This window comes from Ustilaginoidea virens, chromosome 1 (assembly GCF_000687475.1).
Source record: "Ustilaginoidea virens chromosome 1, complete sequence".
In the NCBI taxonomy this organism is placed as follows: domain Eukaryota; kingdom Fungi; phylum Ascomycota; class Sordariomycetes; order Hypocreales; family Clavicipitaceae; genus Ustilaginoidea; species Ustilaginoidea virens.
This window is the reverse complement of record NC_057316.1, coordinates 2732466-2753727: the sequence shown is the minus strand read 5'-3', so window position 1 is coordinate 2753727 and position 21262 is coordinate 2732466. Positions and strand designations below refer to the sequence as shown.

Sequence of the window (21262 nt, the reverse complement as noted above, 5' to 3'; positions counted from 1 at the left end):
ATATCTAAGGTCGGATGTACTGAGTTCCCCCTAGATTAGTAGGCCCTTAGGGGTACCCCTTTTCCCACTATAAATAGCTGGGAATATAAGTCGCTTTGAGGAGACTTGGTTCCTTTAATCAAGCATTATCGCATTTTCCCTGTGCATTCTGACACCCGTCGTCAGCCCGATTCGTCATATGTATGCCCCACGCTGGCAGGGGTTCAACAATGGTTCAATCAAGTACAAACTGAGTGGGTCATCTGTCCATCAACCTCAATCCCTTGCCTAACAAGGGGAAGGGAAGGGCCATGTCCTAAACCCTTGTTGGAGTCGGATCTGAGTCAAATCGTGAGTCAAGCGGGAAGCCAACCCGGCCCACCAACGCTTAAACAGTCCCACTGTTACCGTTGGAGCTCCTTGCTGCGTCATATGTGATGTTGCGTCAAGCTTGAAAACTTTGCTAGCCACTAGCTGACCGACGGATTTCGCGTCCTCGTCCTTCTCGGGTGACTCTGTTGATGGGACGGCACTCTCCACGCAAGGTGCATTGCCGACAACCGTGTTGGTAATGCTTGTCGGCCGTTGTAGCGTTTGATGGTGCATCTTCACCTAGTCTTGCCGAGTTGACATTGTGCATGTTTCTGCGCTGCCCGTTCGCCCTGCCATTGTTTTGCAGCAGATGAACCGGCTCCCCTCTGCCTTTTTTCTTCTTCTTCTTTTTTTCTTTCGCACCTACCCAGTCTTCCCTTGTGCTTCGTCTGCCTTACCAGCTCCACCCCCCTTCCCTTCTCCCTGGAGCCCGGCGCATCCGACTCTATGCCCTCAAGATGCCAGAGGACTCAATCGCCATCCAGGCCTCGGCGTTCCACTCGACACAGCGACAGTTTGGAACGGCTAGTCCAGTCCCGCCGCTGGCTGGATACTGGGATCCGGGGGCTGGAACGTTGCCACAGATGGTTTCGAGCTTGGGCACGTCTTGCTTGCTGATGGCGCCCCTTGCTGCTGTATAGTCGAACCGACAGAGTCTTTCTGGGCTGGACTTGAAGACCAACCCGCCGCCGGCACCGACGGATCCGCGGACGTCAAAGAGCGTGCCAGACCCATCCTCGCTGGTTTGAAGAAATATCCCGTGATGGGTGGTTGGGCCCTCGCCGAACCGTACCTCGTATACGGAAAATGCTCCCATCCTCTGTCGCTTGATCGGAGCAAAGGGATCAAGTAGTTCCACCTGCCGAACGGCTGCTCGGCAGACTGATGGATGGGTGGTGGCTGTGCGTCGAATTGCCAGGAAACAAATAAGGAATCGATGTGGCGGGATGCGGTCCAGCCCAACTGCTCCAATGTTTTTATTGTTCTTTCTTTCTTTTCTTTTCTTTTCTTTTCTTTTTTCGTTTTTATCCTTTCTTTTTCCTATTTGCTTCGATTGTTTTCCCCCTATGGCTCGATCGTAACGCGGAGAAAGACTGACAGTTTGGCAACGGATTTGATTTCCACGTTGCCCCCTCCCTTTCAGTCGTACTTTATAGCCATTCTGACCGCTTGGTGCACAGAATCAGGCAGTGATTAGGTAGGGGCTCCCGTGTTGTAGGACGTGATGAGAAGATGCAGTCATTTGTTTCCGTCAAGTCGTCTTCTACACGAGACGGTGTGCGAGACAGACGGGGCACTGGGCAACGAGTACATCACCACCGAACATACTCCGTGCCCATGCGTGAGGCTCCCGAGAGCGTCGAGTTTTTCACGTTGTGCAAAGGGAGCTGTGGGTGGATTTGCGCTGCTGTGCTTCTGATTCGTCCTTGTTCACGGGCATTGTCGTGTATACAAAAGGACATGGAGTGAAGGAGAAGACAAGAGCGCTGATTCCGCCAGGGCTCACAGAGCGCGTTGCACAGTCCATGGCTGATGATTTTTTTTTCTTTCCCGTCGTGGGCCGTTCCCCCCCCCCCCCCCCCCCAAGAGTGAAAGCAGGCAGCATTCATGTTGTCATGGTGAACAACGTCAATGCATGCGGCAGGTGCGACTTGGGACGGGGGCGCTGCTGCCACAGTATCAGAGACGCACCGTGCCGTCGCAGGACGCACGGTGCTGGCGGCGGCATCGGCAGCAAGCTTGAGGCTTCAAATCCACAATCAGCTTCAACCGCGCAGATGGTGATTATTTGTAATTCCGCGGCACAAGGCAGTCGTTTGCCACGCAGAGGGCTTGAGTCTGGCCGTTGGAGGAGCAGCCTCATCGTCGCCAGGCTTCCCGTCAATGCTGAAGAAGCCCGCCCCTGGTTGTCATAGCGCACCAAACCCCACCAAAGCAGGTTGCGCCTCTCCCGCCAAGGCTTTGGCCCCCTGTATTTACGATTGCAACACCACGAGGTCCATCACCGTCATCCAGTCTCTGAGCACCAAACACCAAACACCATGAGCGCCCCGGCGTTTGCTACCCCCCTCCCGCAGTCGACTCGCTCCCCCGTCCTGCAGTACACTTTCCCCGCCCCGTACAGCCACCTCACACTCACAGGCCGATCCCGCGCCGCATGGCACACGTCCTTCGTCATCCCCCAGCTCAACCTGCTCCTCGACGCGGGCCTCTGCGTCAACAGCTCGAGACCCAAGCACATCTTCCTCACCCACGGACACTCCGACCACACCCTCCTAGCCTACGCGTTCGTCAACCGACACGACCCCCCGGACGTCTACTGCCCAGCCGGCATGAAGCGCCTCTTCGACGACCACATCCTCGCCACCGCCATGATGGACCTCGGCGGCCTCGACGCCGCGAGCGACGCCGACCAGCAGCGCCTGCCGGCCGCCACCGACTCGTCCGCCACCGACGCGGACGCGACACTGCCTCCGGAGCGAGCCGTCCCCCAGACGCACCGCACCCACGGCGTCCGGCACGGCGACGTCATCTCCCTCCCGCGCCTCAAGGGCGTCACCGCCACCGTGTTTGACTGCCACCACACCGTCCCCTGCGTAGGCTACGTCTTCAGCTCCGTCTCGCACCGCCTCCGGCCCGAGTTTAGGTCCCTGCCGGGCGCGCGGCTCAGCGCCCTCCGCCAATCCGGCGTGCAGCTCACCGAGCCGCACGAGGCGCCCATCTTCGCCTTCCTGGGCGACACCACCGCCTCCGTCCTTGCTGCCGACCCGCCCTGGCTGCGGCGCGGCATCGCCGTCGTCATCACCGAGTGCAGCTTCCTGCACGACGAGCACGCCGCCCAGGCCGACAAGACCAAGCACACCAAGTGGACTGACTTGGAGCCCGTGGTGCGCAAGTGGCCGCGCACCACGTTTGTCTTGACCCATTTCAGCATGCGCTACTCGGATCGCCAGGTTTGCGACTTTTTTGCTCGCTTGGCACATGCGCCGAGCAACATTGTCATTTGGGCGGATCCCGGCTGACCCTGCGCTTGTTCAAACCCAACGCCCCTGCTTTTTCGTCTGCTCAACAAGACAATCGCCCCCCCCCCCCCCCCCCCCCCCCTACGTTGAATGGAGACACTTGTCCTTGTCCTTGTTCTCGTTGAGCTTCGGACAGGTTGGCGCCTGGCGCCTGCTGCCTGGCGCCATGGCATCCAACTCGTCCACAAGAGCGGCTTATAACATGGCCACGAGAGTTCCAGCGTAAAGGCAGCCTGACAACAAGACTAACCCGCCGTCCAGGTAGAGACGAGCAACGTTCTGCCATTGCCAAAGCAGCACGGCGACCGTGGCTTCGCTCGAACAGGATACACTCATGCATCTGCATGTCTCGACGTCGTTTGAAACTTGCAAAAAAAAAAAACTCACAAGCCAAAGATAGGCTCCCAACGTGGTCTGGTCTATAATCTATTACTTTCGACGATACCCAAAAGAGTCCCCAATCTCAGTACTGCTATGCCCAGGCTCTTTCTGCTTGGGGGAAGTTGTGATTTTCCCAGCCCCTGTATGCTCAGAGTATTACGCAGAAGATTTTCCCTTGCCCTGAACAAAACACCCGTTTATTCAAACGCCTCTGCGTATAGTAGTGCCCCCTTTAGACCGGCCTATGCTTCGTAGAACCTCTCCCCTTTCTTTTTTTGCCCCAGCAACTAATGATCGAACGACATGGACAAAATGCGCAGCTGAGGGAATGGGCAAAGGAAAATAAGGAAACCGCAAACAATGACGGCCGCATGAAAAGATGAGGAAAGGGAGAAAAAAAAGAGGCAATGCGCTAATATCAATATGTGTGAGGAAACGAAGAAAAAAAAATCGTAGTCGGCTTATATCGTACAGCATGAAAATCCTGGTTGAGGTAACGGATTCGCGAGATCAGTCTCGCACCATTTTTTTTTCTTTTTTTTTGCTTCCAAGAAACTCCTGGCTCATGGTAAAGCTGTTTTCCCCCTCAGCGCCTGCGAGGGGCCGTTGGCGAGCAGATCAGCTTCTTCAATGAAGAAGGTAGGCTTTTCCTTCAGGTACTGCTCATGGAACAGTTGGAGATACGGCCCTGGCAGCTGCTGACCAACTTCAATCTTGATCTGGTTATCCTTTCCAGTCCACAAGTGACGGATAAAGATGCCATTGCAACCAGATTTCGTCTGGGGGAATCCATTGGCTTCGTCGCAGGGAAGTTCTCGAATATGCTGAGTAAAGTTGTATCTGACATATGTGCCGAAGCCGCCTTGGTCGGTCGGCTGCCCTGGCCAGTTCAGACGGAAATCCTTGCAGCCTGGATAAGGGCCGTCGTCGTCGGGACATCGATTCCAAGCATCCATGATGTCATACGTGGTTGGGTTGTTTTGCGAGATGATGAAGCCCGTGTTGAGGTATGTTTTGCCAAATCGATCCTGGTTATATTGACTCTCAGGATCCAGAGCGAGAGCCACAGAGTTATTGTCGGGATACAACTTCCAGTAATTCAGCAGCCACTCGAATGGTAGGTCTAGATTGTTGAAAATGGCATCGGAATCGAGATAGATGCAAACGTCGTGCTCCCGGAGGATTTTGGATATGACGCGTGGCTTCTTCCAGGACGCGCGCCGATCACCAGGGTCAACAACGTTGATGTAGTAATACTTGTATCCGTGAATGCGAGCTGCGTTTCAAGCAATTAGTGTCACCTTGTCCCATGACGCTCTTGGCAGGAGTTGACCTTGTTTTGTCATGTGCATACCATATACATAGTGGTTCAGCAAGCCTAGTGATAAGCCGTGGACGCCTTTGGGACTGTCCCAAGACATGACGTCTGGTCCGTAGAGCTCGCCCGACTGGTTGAACTGGCGATTGTCGAGATCAATTATGCAGAGATTCTCACCCATGGGTTGCTGCCAGTGGGCTTTCTCGGGAAGCTGCCACTCGAACGCGTCGTACGGTTTGAAAGTAGTATCCGCCGGTGACACAACAGGTTTGTGCAGATTTTTGAGGAAAAAGCTTCGCAGCACATCATCATTCGCAAGAGCGGTTGGTCTGCTTGAATTGAAAGGCCGGACGGGTTGTGAAGCGCCTGCGGGTTCAGCCACATGAGGCGAGAAGTCAGGAGAAGACGGAGGTTGCGGTCTGTCAGAGGCCGAGGCACGATACTTGTTAGTCCAGTAAGCTCGAATGGGTGAACAAGAAACGGGATTCATGTCTCATTCGCGTACCTGACCGGGAAATCCCACAATTCGAGATGACGGAAAACTAGGCCAACAAACGCCATGACGAAAAAGGTGGATGCTGCGAGTATTGCCATTCCCTTGGTCGACCGTGCTGAATTGGCCAGCATCTTGAAGCAATGTCTGCGCAGCAAGACGGCGTCTCGACCTGCAGAATATGAAACGATATCGGGTGGCGGAGCGCGAGCGCGTGCTCTTATCGTCACCTTGGTTGCGACGTCTCGGGAGGTGACAAGCCAGCGGATACTGCTGACGTTGTCGAACCTGCCAGGGCCGGATTGCAGTTGCCGTCGTGGCGCCTCGGCTGGTGGTGGCCACTGCCCCAAGCGCCCACTAGAGTGGCAGACGATGCGCGGCACGGGCTGGCTTGGCCAACCACGTGGAGAGAACCCCAGCGGGATATGCTCAAAAGAGAAGGACGTTTAGACTAGTTAGTCATGAGGAGAACCGGATGTTTGGCAGTTGGGGCTGTGGGGTTGGAGGGGGCGTTTCCTTGGGGCGTTTCCTTGGGGCGTTTCCTTGGGGCGTTTTCTTTTCAAAGGCAAGATGCACGGTGGCCAGAGGAAAACTTGGCGGCGATCAAGAAGAGAAGCCTCCCAAGACCTCGCAGGGGCCTTTTCCGGAGTATGCCTTGGAAGGGGAAACAAGAATTGGCGTTTGACGTCTGCAGCAAAAGAAAGCAGAAAGAGGTTAATAGAAAAGCAAAGCAAAGCAAAGCAAGGGGAGCTCTGGGAGCTTAGAAAGGAGGGGGGGGGTGTGATATGGGGGAAGGTGCTGATTCAGCGAAGGGCTGGGGGAAGGAAGGAGAGACAGAAACAAAGTCCGTGACCACCACAGGCACACAACAAGACGAGGAGCACGGAGAAGGTAGATCAAGCACCAGTGGTGCCCGTCAAAGTCCGAAAATCGACAAAAATCGACATGACGATGGACACTCGCCCTGAAAGGATAATCTCCAACGCAGTGCAGGTTTTGCCAAGACACTCAGCAGCAAGCCGCTCGACGCAGCCAACAGCATGGCATGGAGTTCCTAGCAGGCAAAGAAGTTGAGCAAAACATGTCCAGCAATCCACCACTTCCATCCTACTAGCTACTAGATGCAGACAACTGTCAGAGCTTTCCATCGCTGCGAAAAGTTTAGTTCAAACCCCCGACACCGAGACATCCAGCCTTTGCCTTGGAGGCCCCGTACCCAGAAGCCTAAGTCTCAAAGACGGCACGGCACGGCAACCAGAGACCGATCGGCCACAGTGGCGCTCCGGAGTCGAGTACAATACAATGAAATGAATAATGGTAGGACGCGTGTCCTGGCGGCCCTAGCGTAGCGCCATCGTTTCAAGCCGCTCAAGCCAAGGTCCACCGACTACGTCAGCCTGCTAAGCGGAGAAGGAGTCGGGAAACGATGGTTACGAAAGCTCATCAACTGCCGTTGCGCGCGAACCCCAACCGCCACAGCGTAAAGCCTCACTACTACATGTCATTCCTTGTCAATATAGAGATGGTTTTCAAGGTGGAAAAAAAAAAAAAAAAAAGGAGTCCAGGCTCCGATCTTATCTCTCGGCCTTTAGCATATTGCCACTCGACTTTTTGCGCTCCACTGGCTGCATCAAGAAACAGCTTCTTCAGCGGTTGACGTGGGCCCTCTTGGCATCTTAGGAAGACTGCAAGGTCTTGAATTCGCTCTTCGCTAGACTTGATGATCAACATCTCTTGATATCGGAACCGGGATAGTTACATGAAAAAAGCTCTCCCTGCATCGCCTTGGTCTGGACAAATACAGCCCTAAGCCACGCTCGCCAACACACTTGCCAAAGTACTGCAGGACAAGAATTTGCAGACTCAAGTATTGCAGTGCGACGTGTCTGCAGTGCCAGCAGAATCTGCCATTGCCGAGCCCCCGCGCCATCTAGCGAATGTTGCCCATGTCACATTTATTCATCTAACCGCTTTTTTATATAAGCATCACGAATTGTCTGCAGGTGCCGTCTATTTATAGCTGGCACGCATTTCTAGCCATTTAGAGATGAGAAGATCCTATGTCTCTTAGCGCCGTGGCATGTCGCGCCTTAATGTACCATGTAGAATGATTTGCAGGCTCGTAGCCTTGCCCGATGGGAAAAGTCTGATCCATCACATTAGGTAGGCGACGTGAATCACAGAATGAGGATATACACAGTATTCCAAAACGTGAAATGTAGAAATTCGTCTGTTTTCAGAGCCCAGCGGATTCCGTCGACAAAATCAGGCCGCCGCAGAGAACTTGCAGTGTGCTTTGCAAACACCGCTCAGCCACCAAGAAACTGCGGACGCGCTCGTTGTTAGAGGAATGTTTCTCAACTTGCTGCGCTTCTCATAATTTGAAGAACGCCAGGATGTGTCACGGTCTGGGTCATTTCAACAACCAATCCCAAGGGAAGATGTGGTTCTCTCTCGATAAAGCCGCTCATCTGGGCGACGGGGATTTTCCGACGGGGATACAATGCTTCAGTAATAAGCCAGGTCCTCGACTAATCAACCCAATCCGAATTCTCATTGAAATCAAGCGCCTGAAGCCGATCCCGAACACTTTTCCTTGCATGTGAGTGTGGTCAAGGCTCTCGATTTTGCGTTTGGTGCAGAGCTAGAGCGGGGGTGGTAGGAGAGCAACGGTGGCTAAATGGGGTGATAGCTCGGGCTGCCTTTTGAAAATGCCAGTTGGCGGATCAGGGTTTGGACGAGGATGGATTGTTAAGCTGCTGGTGTATGTCTGAGCCGATGCGGAGTGAGAGATAGACGTGGTGCTCAAGAGTTTGTGTAGATGAAATTGGCGGACGACTTGGACACAGCTCCAGTGCGGAAAGGAACTGCCAATGGCAGTGGCCGCGTGTCGGAACTGTAAACGAATCCTACTTCGACGCCTTTTTCCATGAAAGATCCAAGCCATTCGTCTCGCAGAGACCAAGGTTGCCACTTTCGCGGGAGGTTCTCGAAAGATATGACATGGATGTCCTGGGTCAAGGGCTCCCAAAAAGACACTATATTTTCTATATTGTGCCAACGTGGCAATATGATGAGCATCAACCACGTTGCGCCTCGATTCTTCGACACCAATCCCGGCCGTGGGCAACTTGATACGCGCACAATGTCGGCTCTATGAGTATGCTTAGAACGGCAGCAATGCAGATTCCTCCGCTGTCGCTGACCGTGGTAGCACTCAGGCTAAACTCGCGTTCACTCGCAGGAATATTTTCCATAATCTCGGCGAAGCAATTGACGTATACTGCACCGCCGAGCAACCCTTCCCAGAATATGACGATGAAGACGACATAAACCGATGGGATGAAAAAGTACAGACTCTGTAGAATGAGCAGAGCCAGATTGCCGACTTGCAGGAGGGATGGAGCGTACAGGTTATGGATACGGAAGAAGGGCGTGGAAGATCTCGAAATGAAGACTCCCAGCTGGTACAAAAAGCCATAAAAGGGATAAAAGCCACGGAATTCGTCAAACGGAGAGGACTCGAGGGGGAAAAGCAGTGTTGGGGAAACGCCTTGGTTGATGGTGTACTCTGCAACATATACCAACAGCAGAGGAGCCATGTACGGAATGAAGAGTGATTTGGCCCGCTGCAGATTCTTCTTCAGCGAGGGTGCGTCGCCCGGATGCGCCGAGCACGCAGGGTGCACAAGCGAGGATGCTGGTGCCAGCAGCGAGGACGAGACTGCTCCCTGCGGCACATGCTCCAGCTGGTCGTCGTGGGCATCGCTATCGGGAACAGTCGCGTAATCGTAATCCTTGTGGTGCTGCAATGCGTGCAGCGGGCCTTGGGGCAAGATGAAGAAGAAGCTCACAAACATCAAGGCAGGCAGGCACGCCGACAAGAGCAAGCTATCGCGGACGCTGAATTTGCACCAATCCGTCAAGACAACAAAGAGGCCAGCGCCAACCAGGCCGGCAGCCCCTGTTCCCGACCCCCATCCAACTAAACTGATGTGGCCGTAATAGTGAGACAGGCCGAGGAAGCTCAGTTCGCCGCCGCCGCTGCTGAGACTGGCGAGAACAACACCAACCATCTTGACGGAAACCGACTCTGACGGGGGCGTCAAGGCAACCATGAGCATGCCAAAAGCCGACAGGGCGATAAAAACGAGGACCCTCAGTCGGTAGGGAACGCGATGGATGAAATACGGCACGAATAGCTTGGTGAGGAAGGATGGCAAGACGTCCGCGAGCAGCACGACACCCTTGGGTACAGAAGATCCAACGAGGTCCTGGGCTGCAGAAAGTATGATTACGTACAGCACGTTGTTGATGAGTCCTGTGGGTGGTTGTCAGAAAAAGCTTCCCTAGACAGGCCTTTTGGTTTGACTTGTTTGATGCAAGCGCAGCGGAGAGGAGAGGCAGGGGGGCGTCAAAAGATGGTATGCGCACCAAGCAGCCAAAAGGCGACGACGACCCGTATCTCCGCATGCTTGAGCAAGCTGGATATTCTGGCCTGATAAGCCGACCAAGACGAGGCTGGGGTCCCAGGCAACGGCGGCAGCAGCCCAGATGAGGATAAGGAAGTGGCACGGCTGGTCATGGCGACGTCGGCTGGGAGGAGACGGTCAACAGTGCGGACATTGCTCGCAACAACGGGCGAGCTGGGGCGGATTGGCGCGAGATGGCCGCGGGGATTAGAAAAAAGGGTCGTGAACAGTGGTAAGTTGGCGGAGTGAATGCTGCTGCTGATGTTGGATTAGAGTCGGAACAAGTTGAGTTTAACACAATTCAAAATGGGCAACGCGCAAGGCTGCATTGCATGGCAGACGTTGACGTGCCCCGTTGGGGCAGGGATACAGGACGGCCCCAGGCGGCAGGCACTGACAGCACGGGGTTGTGACTGGGACATGCAGCTGGCCACTAGCCTGACAGCTGTCCGGTACTTGTATATATGTAGCATCTGGTAGGGTCAAATGTTGCGTACCTATTTTTTAACCCGGATAGATCAATTTCTTCCACCACAAAAGTTTCAATGTTCTTTAGGAGACAAAAAGCATGATGAAATATCAGTCAAAACGCGGTAAAGCTTTCACTTTCGAATGCTCTCGGCCTCTTTACTACCCTGCACCACACTATCGGGGGCCACCCATCCCTCTGCGGAAATACTGTCTGGCACGCTCTCGGGAGTGTAATATTCGTCACCCTTGAACCTCGATCCGCCAACTCCAGCGGGATTTGCCCCGACATTTGACCGCGACGCTTCTTGTCCCATGTTGGCAATGTCAGCGGAATCCACATGACGATGCTTTTTGGAACTGTCATCCTGCCCGGTTGGATCCTTGTACGAGGCCTGTAGCTTGTCCATTGGGTCCCCTTGTCCCCGGAAATGGTCTCCTCTTGTTTGACTTGATTTATTCGCTTCCTTTAGTCTCATGCTCGCCAGCGAAAGAAAAAAAGAAAAGACAGAAAGGGGAAGAAAACTACGACGTGCTTCAACATGTGCCACCGGACAAGGATGTTCTACTTACCGGCCTCTGTCGTCAAGAAAGCCGTCTTGGCTGGGAGGAATGCGCTTGCTGTAACCCTGGTTCGCGCTGAGCTCTTCACCATAGATCACCCGGGCAGAATCAAACTTCTTCTCGGCAAACGAGTTGACACCGGCGTCGTCAAGGCCCTGAGGCCGTGCGTTGCCCGTCTTGGACTGGTAAGTGTTGAGGTCGGCCTCGGCCTGTCTCGCGATTGCGTCGTAATCCGTCATTCTGAAGGCTAGTTGGTGCAACGGTAGGCTTCTGATCGACTGATGAGCCAGATTTTTTTGGCCATCCAAACGAATTCTGGTTCTAATCAAGCTTTATTTTGACCCATCACTTACCAAGATCTCTCTGTGGCATCGGCCAGCGCAGTCCTCTTTTTATTTCACGAAGCCCGCGACTGATACGTCATAATGGCGATATGGTTCCGAACATGATATCACACGCCCGTAATCTGATACGGCGGGCCTCGTATCTTCTTTTTGCTTTTTACTTCTCCTGTAATTGCAGTATCTAATCTTGTGTTATTCCCGGGGAGCATGGAGTTTTGGCCCCGGATCAAGACAAGGAATTTCCCAATGTACAGACTCGTCATCTCTTGGCCATTAGAACGGAGCAAAAAGAAAATGCTAACCAGGAGAACAAAAAACAATTAACACCTCGCCAGCAACGGTTGCCAACATGCATCTCGTGCAAAAAAAAAAAAAAAAGGAACCCCAACCGGACCGCCTCTCAATCATTTATATAGGAAAAGCCCGATGCGGGGGTCGAACCCGCAACCTTGAGATTTCGTGTACCCCTTAAGAGTCTCACGCTCTACCGATTGAGCTAACCGGGCCGGATGAAACGAACAGAGTCGCCTTCCCGAGATCCGGCTTGGGACTTGGCAGAGACTTGGTATAATCAAATTTTAAAGGGTCTGGGGGGTGAACACTTTTCTTTTCGTCCCTTGCTTTGCTACTCTGGCCATTTGCATGGGGGCGTTTAGTGGGTGGCGGGACCCTTTGTGCATGTGGGGACCGGTGTTGCGAAGTACAGGGGGGGCGGGATGAAGGATTTTCAAAGTTTGGTCAATTGAACGAGGTCAGACCACGCCGATATCGGCTTCAGAAAGTCGACCATGGGGGGGTCTGGTGTATTCTAAAGTCCACGCTCCTCCTCCATGCTTCCCTCTCCTCTTGGTATCTGGAAATTCATCAGAATGCGCCGTGCCATGCGCTGAATCTCGACACACATCTTCTGCCTTTTGAGGACTGGATGCTCAGCTGCTGCCGCCGCTTCCAACACCCACGCTGTCCTCGTACTCGGTCCACCTCAGCGCCTCCTCCACGTCCATGACAAAATGCGACCGGCCGCCGCACAGCGCCACGATGCCGCTCCGCTCCATCAGCAGCCAAAGCGGATGGTCCGGCCGACCGGGTCCGCGCGAGAAGAAGATGCGCACCCCGCGATCCCGGTAGCTGCGCACAATCTCCTCGAGCACCTGAGTGCCCGACCCATCCATGGACGTGACGCCGTGAATGTCGAAGATGATGTTCCGGTTGGCTTCTTGGCTTCGGAGCCGGGGAAGGGCTGGGTGCGCCGCCGACGTCCCGTACAGCTCCAGACGCCGTAACCGGGCCTTCAACTCGCCCGTGTTGGCAAAGGTAAGAGGCTCTGGAATCTTGACAATCAGACAGCCCTCGATGAACTCGAGGCTGGCGTTGCCGCCTTCGGCGTTTTCGAAGCGGTTGGTGCCCGGGATGCGTCCGAGGATCTGGATGCGCGGTCTTGTGCTGTGCTTGACGACCAGCAAGATGGAGATGCCGACGCCCAGGGCCATGCCCAGCGTGAGCGAGTAGAAGATTGTAGACAGGAAGATGATGGCCATGAGGCCGAGTTCTGTCCAGCCCCTGATGCCGAGGAAAAAAGCAATGTCGTGGGGTGCTTCTTCTATCAGCGAGTATGCCACGACAGAGATCATCGACGACAAGACGGGCTTCTTTGAAATGGGTTAGCTCCCGCCAACGCTAGTAGGTAGGTAGTTGCACACTGTTTCGAGCCGACGCGAGCGCAGGGGTACGTACCGGCAAGTAGTAAAAGTAGGGAAGCATAAACATGATGGCCAAGAGCGAGATGAGGCTCAAAATCATCGAGCTCACCGGGCTTTTGCCGCCAGTCGTCTTGTTCACCTTGCTTCTGCCGTAGCCCCCAAAGGCCGGTAAGCTCATAAAGCACGCGCCCACGAGGTTTGCCACTCCGAGCGCAATCATTTCGCGATTCGCACTCAGCTCGATGCCTTGAATGGAGTCATTGCCCCCCAAGCTTTTCGCTGCCACGGATGATTCGAAGAAGCCGAGAAGGGCAATGAGAAATGATGTCGACAAGGCAGGCCGGATATGCTTCATGTGTGAAAGCCTGAATGGCCACCTGAAGGTGAAGAGCCCACCAGTAGCTGCTTTGACGCTGCCCAAAACCTCGACGCCTTGCTCGTCCCACCGTAGATACCAGCAGAGAATCGCAGACACGACGACGACCAGGAACCGGTCCGGGACGAAGACGACTGACGGGAACCGGGATTCTAGCCGCTTCTTCAGTTCACTGTCGCTCTGTCAGCAAAATACGCGAGTAGGTAGGTATACCTAGTGACGGAAAGCCGACACGAAAAAAAAAAAGAAAAAAAAAGAAAAAAAAAACTTACCGGAATGTCATAATGACAAGAAAGCTGATGCCGGCAATGGCAAATGTCAAGCGATGAATCTCGCCAACATTTTCAACAATAAAGTAGATTTTATCGACGGTACTGCCGTGGCTGGCACCACGCTGGACGGCAAGATCGCTCAAGCCAAGCTCGGGGATCAGTTGGTCGACAGCAATGACGAAGCCAATGGCACTGATGAATCCTCTGAGAAAAGGTCTGCTCAGGACGCTGTCCAAGAAGCCCAACCTCGCCACTCCCGCGATCAAAACGATCGCTCCAGCCATGCCGGCAACCACGCCGCATATTCGAGCGTTGATGACGTCGTTGTGCTCACTCGAGCCACCACTGTCCACGCTTTGCTGAACGACGGTGCCGACAAGGAGCGATCCGGCAGCCTCGGGGCCGACAACCATCTGCGGACATGACCCCAGTAGCGCATAGACGAAGGGGTTGAAGACAAACGAGTACAGCCCATGGATCGGAGGGACGTGGGCCAGGTTGGCTGCTAGCGAAAGGGCCATGGGAAGGTAAAAGGACGCAATGGTGACGGCCGACACCACATCGCCCTTCAGATATGCCCACTTGTACTGCTGCATCCAATTCAGGCAGGGAATGTAGTAAGCCAAGTACCTGTCCTCAACAGTCAGAGATGCAGGCTCCCCCCCCTTCCTTGGCAGCCACGCTCTGCGCGTCTCAAACTTACATCAACGGCGTGTCGTGGAAGCCAGCCCGCTCGGCAAGCACTCTGCTTTGACCCATCTTCTTTGTTCGCATCCTACCGCCAAACCATTTCTTCCAGCCGTCATCCGAGGATGATTGCGAATCCGAGGAGCTGTCGAACAAGGCTCGAGGATCCTGGTGTACAGTGCCATTGCTTGTGAAAGGAAACGCTTCATCCGGGCTCATGGGTCGCGGACTGAAAGTCCCGTGTTCGCAAACTCCTGGGTGGACAGTCGACCGTCTTCGTTCGCGAGCACCCGACGCGATCAGTGGCGTAGATTCGGTGAAACTGGCCTGTACACGATCATTGGGGGCCGGGGACGAGACGGCATGGCGGAAGGCTGGGCCGCTGTCTTGACTGCTGTCCCGGCTCAAGGCTGCGAGGTTCCGAGGGCATGAGCTTGGCTGTGCCGGTCCGTGAACATTGGTCGAGGACGAGACCTCACGACTTTGCTTCGGCCCCGCCGACATTTGCGTCAATGGTGAGCCGCCGTGAAGATATCATATAACCGGCTCGGAACAGGGCAGTTGGGCTGGCTTTACGGAATCTGGTACTTTTGAGACAAGGAGAACGGATCAACCTGCACAGGTGCAGGTGCGCCTGGTTGTTACCGCAGGTCCCGACGAGAGCGGGGCCATAGACTAGGTACCTCGTGGACACGACCCGCTATGGTACCGAAGGTTGCTTATGAAGTGCACGGGTACTTTCAGTCACCTCTTGCGCAAGTAGCCGCCCGGAGCAACTGGCAAACAATTGTAGCAGCTGCAGCTGGGCCAACCCGACGCCACGTGCGCACATGCAGTGACATGAGCAAGTTCCAGGCTTCCAGCGGCGCATTCACCACATGCAGGCACTGGGAGGATTGTGTCACCACCAGTGGTCATTGACGGCTCCTGCTTCTTGGCGGCAGATGATTCAAGGCGACGCTGCGCATAATCATGAGGGAGCATGTCTCATGCTGCTGGGCGTTCATCATTGTCCGTGTGCTCTGTACGGAGTAGCAGGAGGAGCAGGAGGACACAAATGGCGAACAAGAAAATCTGTCACATGGCACAGAGTGCCCATGGTTACCCTCGGAAGACGTCTGGTTTACCTTGGTCCCGAGTCCTGCCTCTTGAGCATGATACAGGCAGCAGCACATTATCCGAAACGGACAGGGAAATTGCTCAACGTTGTGGATTCTCATCGTGCCGGCTGCAACGGGAAGCCGGCACGTTAATTGATTGATGGCACTGGCTTTTTATCGTCGCTGCAAGACCACATACAGGCTGTGAGAGCCCTTGGGCCCTCCAGCGGGTTCTAACCAGCACTGGGCGCTGGAAACCAGCCGCAGTTGCTGAGCCCAGAAACCACGTGCAGTGCACATTCAGCGGGTCAACCACCCCATCAGACCCAGCAGACGCCACTGCATTGACCCAATGCCAAATCCAACTGTCAATTAATTGGATACAGTTGAGCATTGCCAAACTGTCTTGTCATCCACAAGCGACCGGCATTGTTATGTGTTCTCCTAGCCCATCCGTTTGGCCAGAATGATTTGATTCAGCAACACTTCACCGGAGAAATTCAGCTTCACTGACCAACCTTTCTGATCCTCGAAACCCTGATGCATGGCCCATCTCCAAGATGCCAGCTCAACTTCCGATTGATGCGTTCCCCGCGTGGGCACACGTCAACAATGTGTGCTTTCAAAACGTGATACTTAAAGAGGTTGGGGATGAAAAGGGTGTCGGATTGCTGGCTGAGTCCCAATTCAAAAGCGTCAGCAAGCAAAGCTCCAGTGAGAAGACGAGTGTGTTGCTTCAAGTTCCTCACGACTTGGTTCTATCCGCGGAAGCCGTTGACGGGTATGCCAAGGTTGATGGGAATTTCAAACAGTTGCTGGAAGTAGCTGGAGGGTTGGTAAGGCCTGGTCGATATCCTCCCCACCAGCGGGTTGGTCAAGGGCTGACCAAAATCACCAGTCAACAAGACATGACATGATGCTTTACCTCATATCGCATCTGACTCAAACTCGACGCCCCGGGGGCCTAACGCCAACTCCTTGGACAAAATATATTCGCTTCCTACCCCGTCCCGTACCTGTTCCAACAATGTGGACCGAACCAGAACGTATTCTCCTGCACGGCACATCCCTAGAGGTAAGGGAAAGGCAAACAAAACTTGGCGTGACTAGGGCCACCGTTCCTCTTTTTTTTTTTTTTTCCGCCTCTGCGTTTCTGCATATCCGCAGTGGAGTGGTGGGGGACTAATAACTACTATAGACTGCCTTGAAAGCAAAGTTCATCAGGCTGGCCGACGAATTCGGCCAGCTGCGTGAGAAGTCCATGGGCCTTGCATTCTGGAATGCCCTATTCTGGAAAGATGAAACGGTCTCATTGGAGGACTGGATTTTGGCAGACGCTTGGTATCGGTCGAGATGTTTGGAGCTTCCTAGGTCTGGAACCAGCATGGTCCCTGGGCTTGACATGGTCAATCATTCAGGGTTACCAGCCGCGTATTATGATGAAAACACAAAAGACGAGGTTTTACTTGCCGTTCGTCCGGGGACGAGTCTCGCAGCTGGTGAAGAGGTGACGATTTCATATGGAGATGCCAAGCCCGCATCCGAGATGCTCTTCAGCTACGGCTTCATCGACTCAGCCAACGCCGTTTACAAACTGAGCTTGCCTCTAGATCCACTTCCCGATGACCCTCTCGCCAAAGCCAAGTTGCATGTTTTTGGCGAATCACCGCTTGTTACATTATCTCTAGCGACAGAGGAAGGAAAGGGAGGAGAACCGGGACTTGCCACGTGGTATTCGCCATTTGTGTACTTGATGTGCCTCAACGAGGAAGATGGCCTATCGTTCCAGCTTCTCCAGGATGTCTCGGGAGGCCGGGAGCTGCGTTTGCTGTGGCAAGATGCCGACGTGACAGACCGCGTGCACGACTTCGAAAACCTCATCCGTGGTCATCCATTATGCAAAGTTTTCGAGCTGCGCGCCGTTTCGGCACTCCACCAAACGGTAGAGGAACAACTGGTCCGAGCCGATAGGGGTCCATCAGACGCTGAACTCGAAGCCTTGCAGCAAGCAGGCGTATTGAGGTCGGAGCGTGTTGCGGCGGCACAGACATTGAAAGAGGTGGAGAGAAAGGTAATGGCTAGCGCCGTCAGGACTCTGGAACGTGAGGTGTGTATACTTTCCTCTGGACATTGCCCAATGATTGACTCGTCATTTTCATACGCCTACTCCGAACGCTAATTAACGTCGTGATGTAGCGAGACTTCCTTCTGGCTAACCACGACGTGATTGCATATCTTGGGTCGGTTGAGAACCCCCCAGTCGGGCAAGCACCGCAAGGCACGATACTCAGCGAGCATGAAGACGACTTCAGCTGACCGAAACGTCAATGGCTAGTAAAATTTATGAAGTAAAGGGTGCCGTCCAATTAAGCTCTCTCTCTCTCTCTCTCTTTTTTTTTTTTTTTTTTTTTTTTTTTTTTTTTTTTTTTTTTGGGCTGTTTGCTTCTCCTTTGTCGGCATGGGATATAAAAGGTCCCGAGTCGTCATTAGTTGTGGCGTGGCCACGTCCGATTTTTGGCGCAACATCGTTCGAGGGTGACCCAAACGTTTAGTTCCACGGCACAAGACATCAGGGCGACATTTCAATGCCAGAGGCGGACTTGGCACCTTGGGCAGCTGGGGCAGTGCTAGCTGCTAGTCTCGAATGAAGCATGCGGCCGATCGGAGAGACTTGCCGTTGTATTATGCTGAAGAATACCTACCTGGCATCATCCTCAGCGAAACTGGTAGCTTTTGGGGCGAATTTGCTGGCATATGTCGACAGATACCCGTCCACTGCTTGACTATATCTCGGAACAGGAAAAATCTACGCATATATAAAGTGCTTGGTATATTGCTGTTTGTATGAAGCAGAATTGTATCTTCTTCTGAGAAGTGCAGGTGAGCTACCTTGAATACGGTACCTAAGGTAGGCACTTGAAGGACATAGCTTTGCAGGACGTTTCTAATATTAAGGTCTGAAATTCTGAATGTTCAGGTCCGCGGACCCTACCTGGTACTCCATATGCAATCGTCAGGGGCGTAGTGCGAAGCAAGGACCCACATATGCTTCTACCGGTGCCGTTTTGCCCCCATGGGAGCAACATCACCAATAGCCTGCATACCTATTGTACCTACTCTACGGAGTAATCTGAATGAGTCAAGCCAGGCTCTCAATCGCGACCGCAGCTCATGAGCATGTCCTGCCGCGCGCAGGAACATTGATATCTCTACAATGTCTGACGGAAATGGATTTTCCGGATTCCCCGGATTCCCCGACGTAAAGGCCAAGCTTCAAAAGCCTACCAAGCAATCTGCCTTCGAACGCCAAAAGGCCGAGGCCGAGGCCAAACGAAAGCGTGAGGCTGCCGAGACTGCCGCCGTTTACGCCGATTTTGTCAAGAGCTTTGATCGTGACGATAATGAACAGGAAGATGAAGAGTCTTTTGGCAGGTTCGGAGGCTCGTCGAGACTTAAAAAGCATGGTTTTGGCGGTCCTGGACACGGCGCCTCCAAGAGACACTTTGTTTCTTCTGGATTGAAAAGCGGCCCCGGAAGTTTGGGACCTGCACCGAAATCGTTTGCAAAGAAGAGATCGTTCAACGATTTCACGGGGCGGCTGGACCCGGGAGACCGACCGAGCATATCCGCTCCGGAGGAAACGGAAACTTCCGCAAGAACCTCCTTGGTTGCCCACGCTTTCCATGCGAGCGATGACGATGATGTTGGCGACGCAAAAGACCGGAACGAAGAAAAGGCTGTTTCGAAACCTACACTCCGGCTTACAAACATGCCTTCCGGAACATCGCCAGCGGCGGTAAAGGCACTGATGCCGAACAATCTAAACGTGGAAAATGTCAAGATACTGCCAGTCGCTGGTGCTGAAGGTTCGGAAAGGAAGTCTACCATTGCCATTGTCACTCTTGCGCAAGACACTCCGGCAAACGAAATGGATGCAGCTGTGAGCACTCTACAGAATCGCTACCTGGGCTACGGATACTACTTGTCGCTGCATCGACACTTGTCCTCTGCCGTGGTAGCCTCGGCGGGTCTTTCCGCCATGTCCTCCTCGACACCCGGCGCACACCCATTTGGAGCAAAGCCAGTGGAAGGAAAAAACGGCCGCGACAGGAATAGCCATCATCAGCAAGGGTTTCATCGCGGGTTCGCTCCTCCTTCGTCGTACGGCCCAGCGGGTGCCGGCATAAGTCGAGCAAACCTTCTTCACATCCCCGTGAAGCCGCCACAAGATGTGAAGACCATTCAGCTGATCAACAAAGCCATTGAAGGTGCTTTGCAGCACGGACCAGAATTCGAAGCGCTCCTCATGTCGCGACCCGAAGTTCAACGAGAAGAACGGTGGGCTTGGATATGGGATGCCAGAAGCCAGGGCGGTGTTTGGTATCGATGGCGGCTTTGGCAGGTCGTAACGGGGTCGGAAATCAACCAACGAAAAGGAAAATACGTCCCCCTGTTTGACGGTGGGCATGCGTGGAAATCGCCGGAGAAGACGTTGCTGTTCGAGTACACGACTTCTCTGGAAGAGTTTGTGTCCGATGCAGAATACATTTCGTCGGATGATGACGAGATGGTTGGGGAGGGGAATGGCGATACCAACGGTCCCGAAACAGAAAAAGTGTTTTTGAACCCCCTTGACAAGGCCAAACTTGCTCATCTTCTGGCTAGGTTGCCAACCACGTTGGGCAAGTTGCGGAAGGGCGATATTGCCAGAGTGACGACATTTGCCATCACGCACGCCAGCCGAGGAGCAGATGAGGTTGTAGAGATGATTGTTGCTAACGTACTGAAGCCGCTCTCTTTGACGTCTGCAAACCCGGAAAAGAGGCAGGAGCCTAAGCTGAAAGATGCTGCCACGGGCGCGGACGAGTCACTCACGAATGAAAGCCTAGATACGAGCAGTGCTAGCTTGGTGGCGCTGTACGTGGTGAACGATGTCCTTTCTTCATCGTCAGCCAGCGGTGTTCGCCACGCTTGGCGGTTTCGGCAGTTATTCGAGACGGCTCTCCGGGAACACAAAGTCTTTGAATGGCTCGGCTCGATGGCCGAAAAGCTGGGTTGGGGGCGACTTCGAGCGGAGAAGTGGAAGAGAAGCATCAGCCTCATACTCAACCTTTGGGAGGGATGGTGCGTTTTCCCAGCAGAGTCTCATGATCTGTTTGTGCAGACGTTTGAGTCTCCGCCGTCGCTGAGTAGCTTGCCCAAGACCGACGAGCAGCAGCAGCAGCAGCAGCAGCAGCAGCAGCAGGAGACGGCAGCGCAGAACGGCAGTAGCAAGTGGAAATCGGTGGAGGCCTTGCCAGCTTCGAAGGAAGAGCCAGGCGCGTCAAGGGCAGCAATCGGGTCTGCTAACCTGGTCTGCGTCGACGAAGAAGCGCTCATGGATGGCGATGTGATGGGCGAGCCGATGGACGAAGAGGACGTTGAAGGAGAGCCTATTGATGACGACGACGTGGCAGGGGAACCTGTTGACGACGACGAGCTGCAGGGAGAGCCTATGGATGAAGCAGTTGCACTTGGGGATGAGAACCAAAGCAGAGATGACGACGAGGACGAGGACGACAGGGAAGATGTCGGCAGCCAGGAGTCGGCAGGCCGAACAAAGCAGCGAAAGCGCATGCGCGCTGTAGATATGTTTGCCGATTCGGATGTTTCTGAGAAGGACGGGCACCCATGATATCAAAGCTGTAATTGCACCGAGATAGTGGATAGGTCC

At 54.0% G+C, this 21262-nt stretch overlaps 8 protein-coding genes across 8 annotated transcripts; 3 read left to right on the top strand and 5 right to left on the bottom strand.

Annotated features, from left to right (window-relative positions):
* Nucleotides 1-796: 796 nt before the first annotated feature.
* Nucleotides 797-1168, bottom strand: UV8b_00531 (uncharacterized protein; the record flags this gene model as incomplete). Its single annotated transcript, XM_043138029.1, has 1 exon — nucleotides 797-1168. The coding sequence occupies one exon, from the start codon at nucleotides 1166-1168 to the stop codon at nucleotides 797-799; it is 372 nt and encodes a 123-aa protein (XP_042993963.1).
* A 1225-nt stretch (nucleotides 1169-2393) lies between these two features.
* UV8b_00530 (uncharacterized protein) lies at nucleotides 2394-3374 on the top strand (the record flags this gene model as incomplete). The annotated part of the gene is made up of 1 exon (XM_043138028.1): nucleotides 2394-3374. One exon carries the CDS (start codon nucleotides 2394-2396, stop codon nucleotides 3372-3374), a length of 981 nt encoding a protein of 326 aa, XP_042993962.1.
* Nucleotides 3375-4318: 944 nt separating this feature from the next.
* On the bottom strand, nucleotides 4319-5700 carry UV8b_00529 (uncharacterized protein; the record flags this gene model as incomplete). Its single annotated transcript, XM_043138027.1, has 3 exons — nucleotides 4319-5031; nucleotides 5110-5492; nucleotides 5579-5700. 3 exons carry the CDS (start codon nucleotides 5698-5700, stop codon nucleotides 4319-4321), a joined length of 1218 nt encoding a protein of 405 aa, XP_042993961.1.
* Nucleotides 5701-8646: 2946 nt separating this feature from the next.
* UV8b_00528 (uncharacterized protein) lies at nucleotides 8647-10151 on the bottom strand (the record flags this gene model as incomplete). The annotated part of the gene is made up of 2 exons (XM_043138026.1): nucleotides 8647-9887; nucleotides 10001-10151. The coding sequence occupies 2 exons, from the start codon at nucleotides 10149-10151 to the stop codon at nucleotides 8647-8649; spliced, it is 1392 nt and encodes a 463-aa protein (XP_042993960.1).
* Nucleotides 10152-10640: 489 nt separating this feature from the next.
* Nucleotides 10641-11309, bottom strand: UV8b_00527 (uncharacterized protein; the record flags this gene model as incomplete). The annotated part of the gene is made up of 2 exons (XM_043138025.1): nucleotides 10641-10956; nucleotides 11080-11309. 2 exons carry the CDS (start codon nucleotides 11307-11309, stop codon nucleotides 10641-10643), a joined length of 546 nt encoding a protein of 181 aa, XP_042993959.1.
* Nucleotides 11310-12343: 1034 nt separating this feature from the next.
* On the bottom strand, nucleotides 12344-14953 carry UV8b_00526 (uncharacterized protein; the record flags this gene model as incomplete). The annotated part of the gene is made up of 4 exons (XM_043138024.1): nucleotides 12344-13063; nucleotides 13149-13662; nucleotides 13763-14392; nucleotides 14466-14953. The coding sequence occupies 4 exons, from the start codon at nucleotides 14951-14953 to the stop codon at nucleotides 12344-12346; spliced, it is 2352 nt and encodes a 783-aa protein (XP_042993958.1).
* Nucleotides 14954-16109: 1156 nt separating this feature from the next.
* Nucleotides 16110-17865, top strand: UV8b_00525 (uncharacterized protein; the record flags this gene model as incomplete). Its single annotated transcript, XM_043138023.1, has 4 exons — nucleotides 16110-16385; nucleotides 16448-16624; nucleotides 16748-17656; nucleotides 17746-17865. The coding sequence occupies 4 exons, from the start codon at nucleotides 16110-16112 to the stop codon at nucleotides 17863-17865; spliced, it is 1482 nt and encodes a 493-aa protein (XP_042993957.1).
* An 898-nt stretch (nucleotides 17866-18763) lies between these two features.
* On the top strand, nucleotides 18764-21223 carry UV8b_00524 (uncharacterized protein; the record flags this gene model as incomplete). Its single annotated transcript, XM_043138022.1, has 1 exon — nucleotides 18764-21223. The coding sequence occupies one exon, from the start codon at nucleotides 18764-18766 to the stop codon at nucleotides 21221-21223; it is 2460 nt and encodes an 819-aa protein (XP_042993956.1).
* Between the last annotated feature and the right edge of the window lie 39 nt (nucleotides 21224-21262).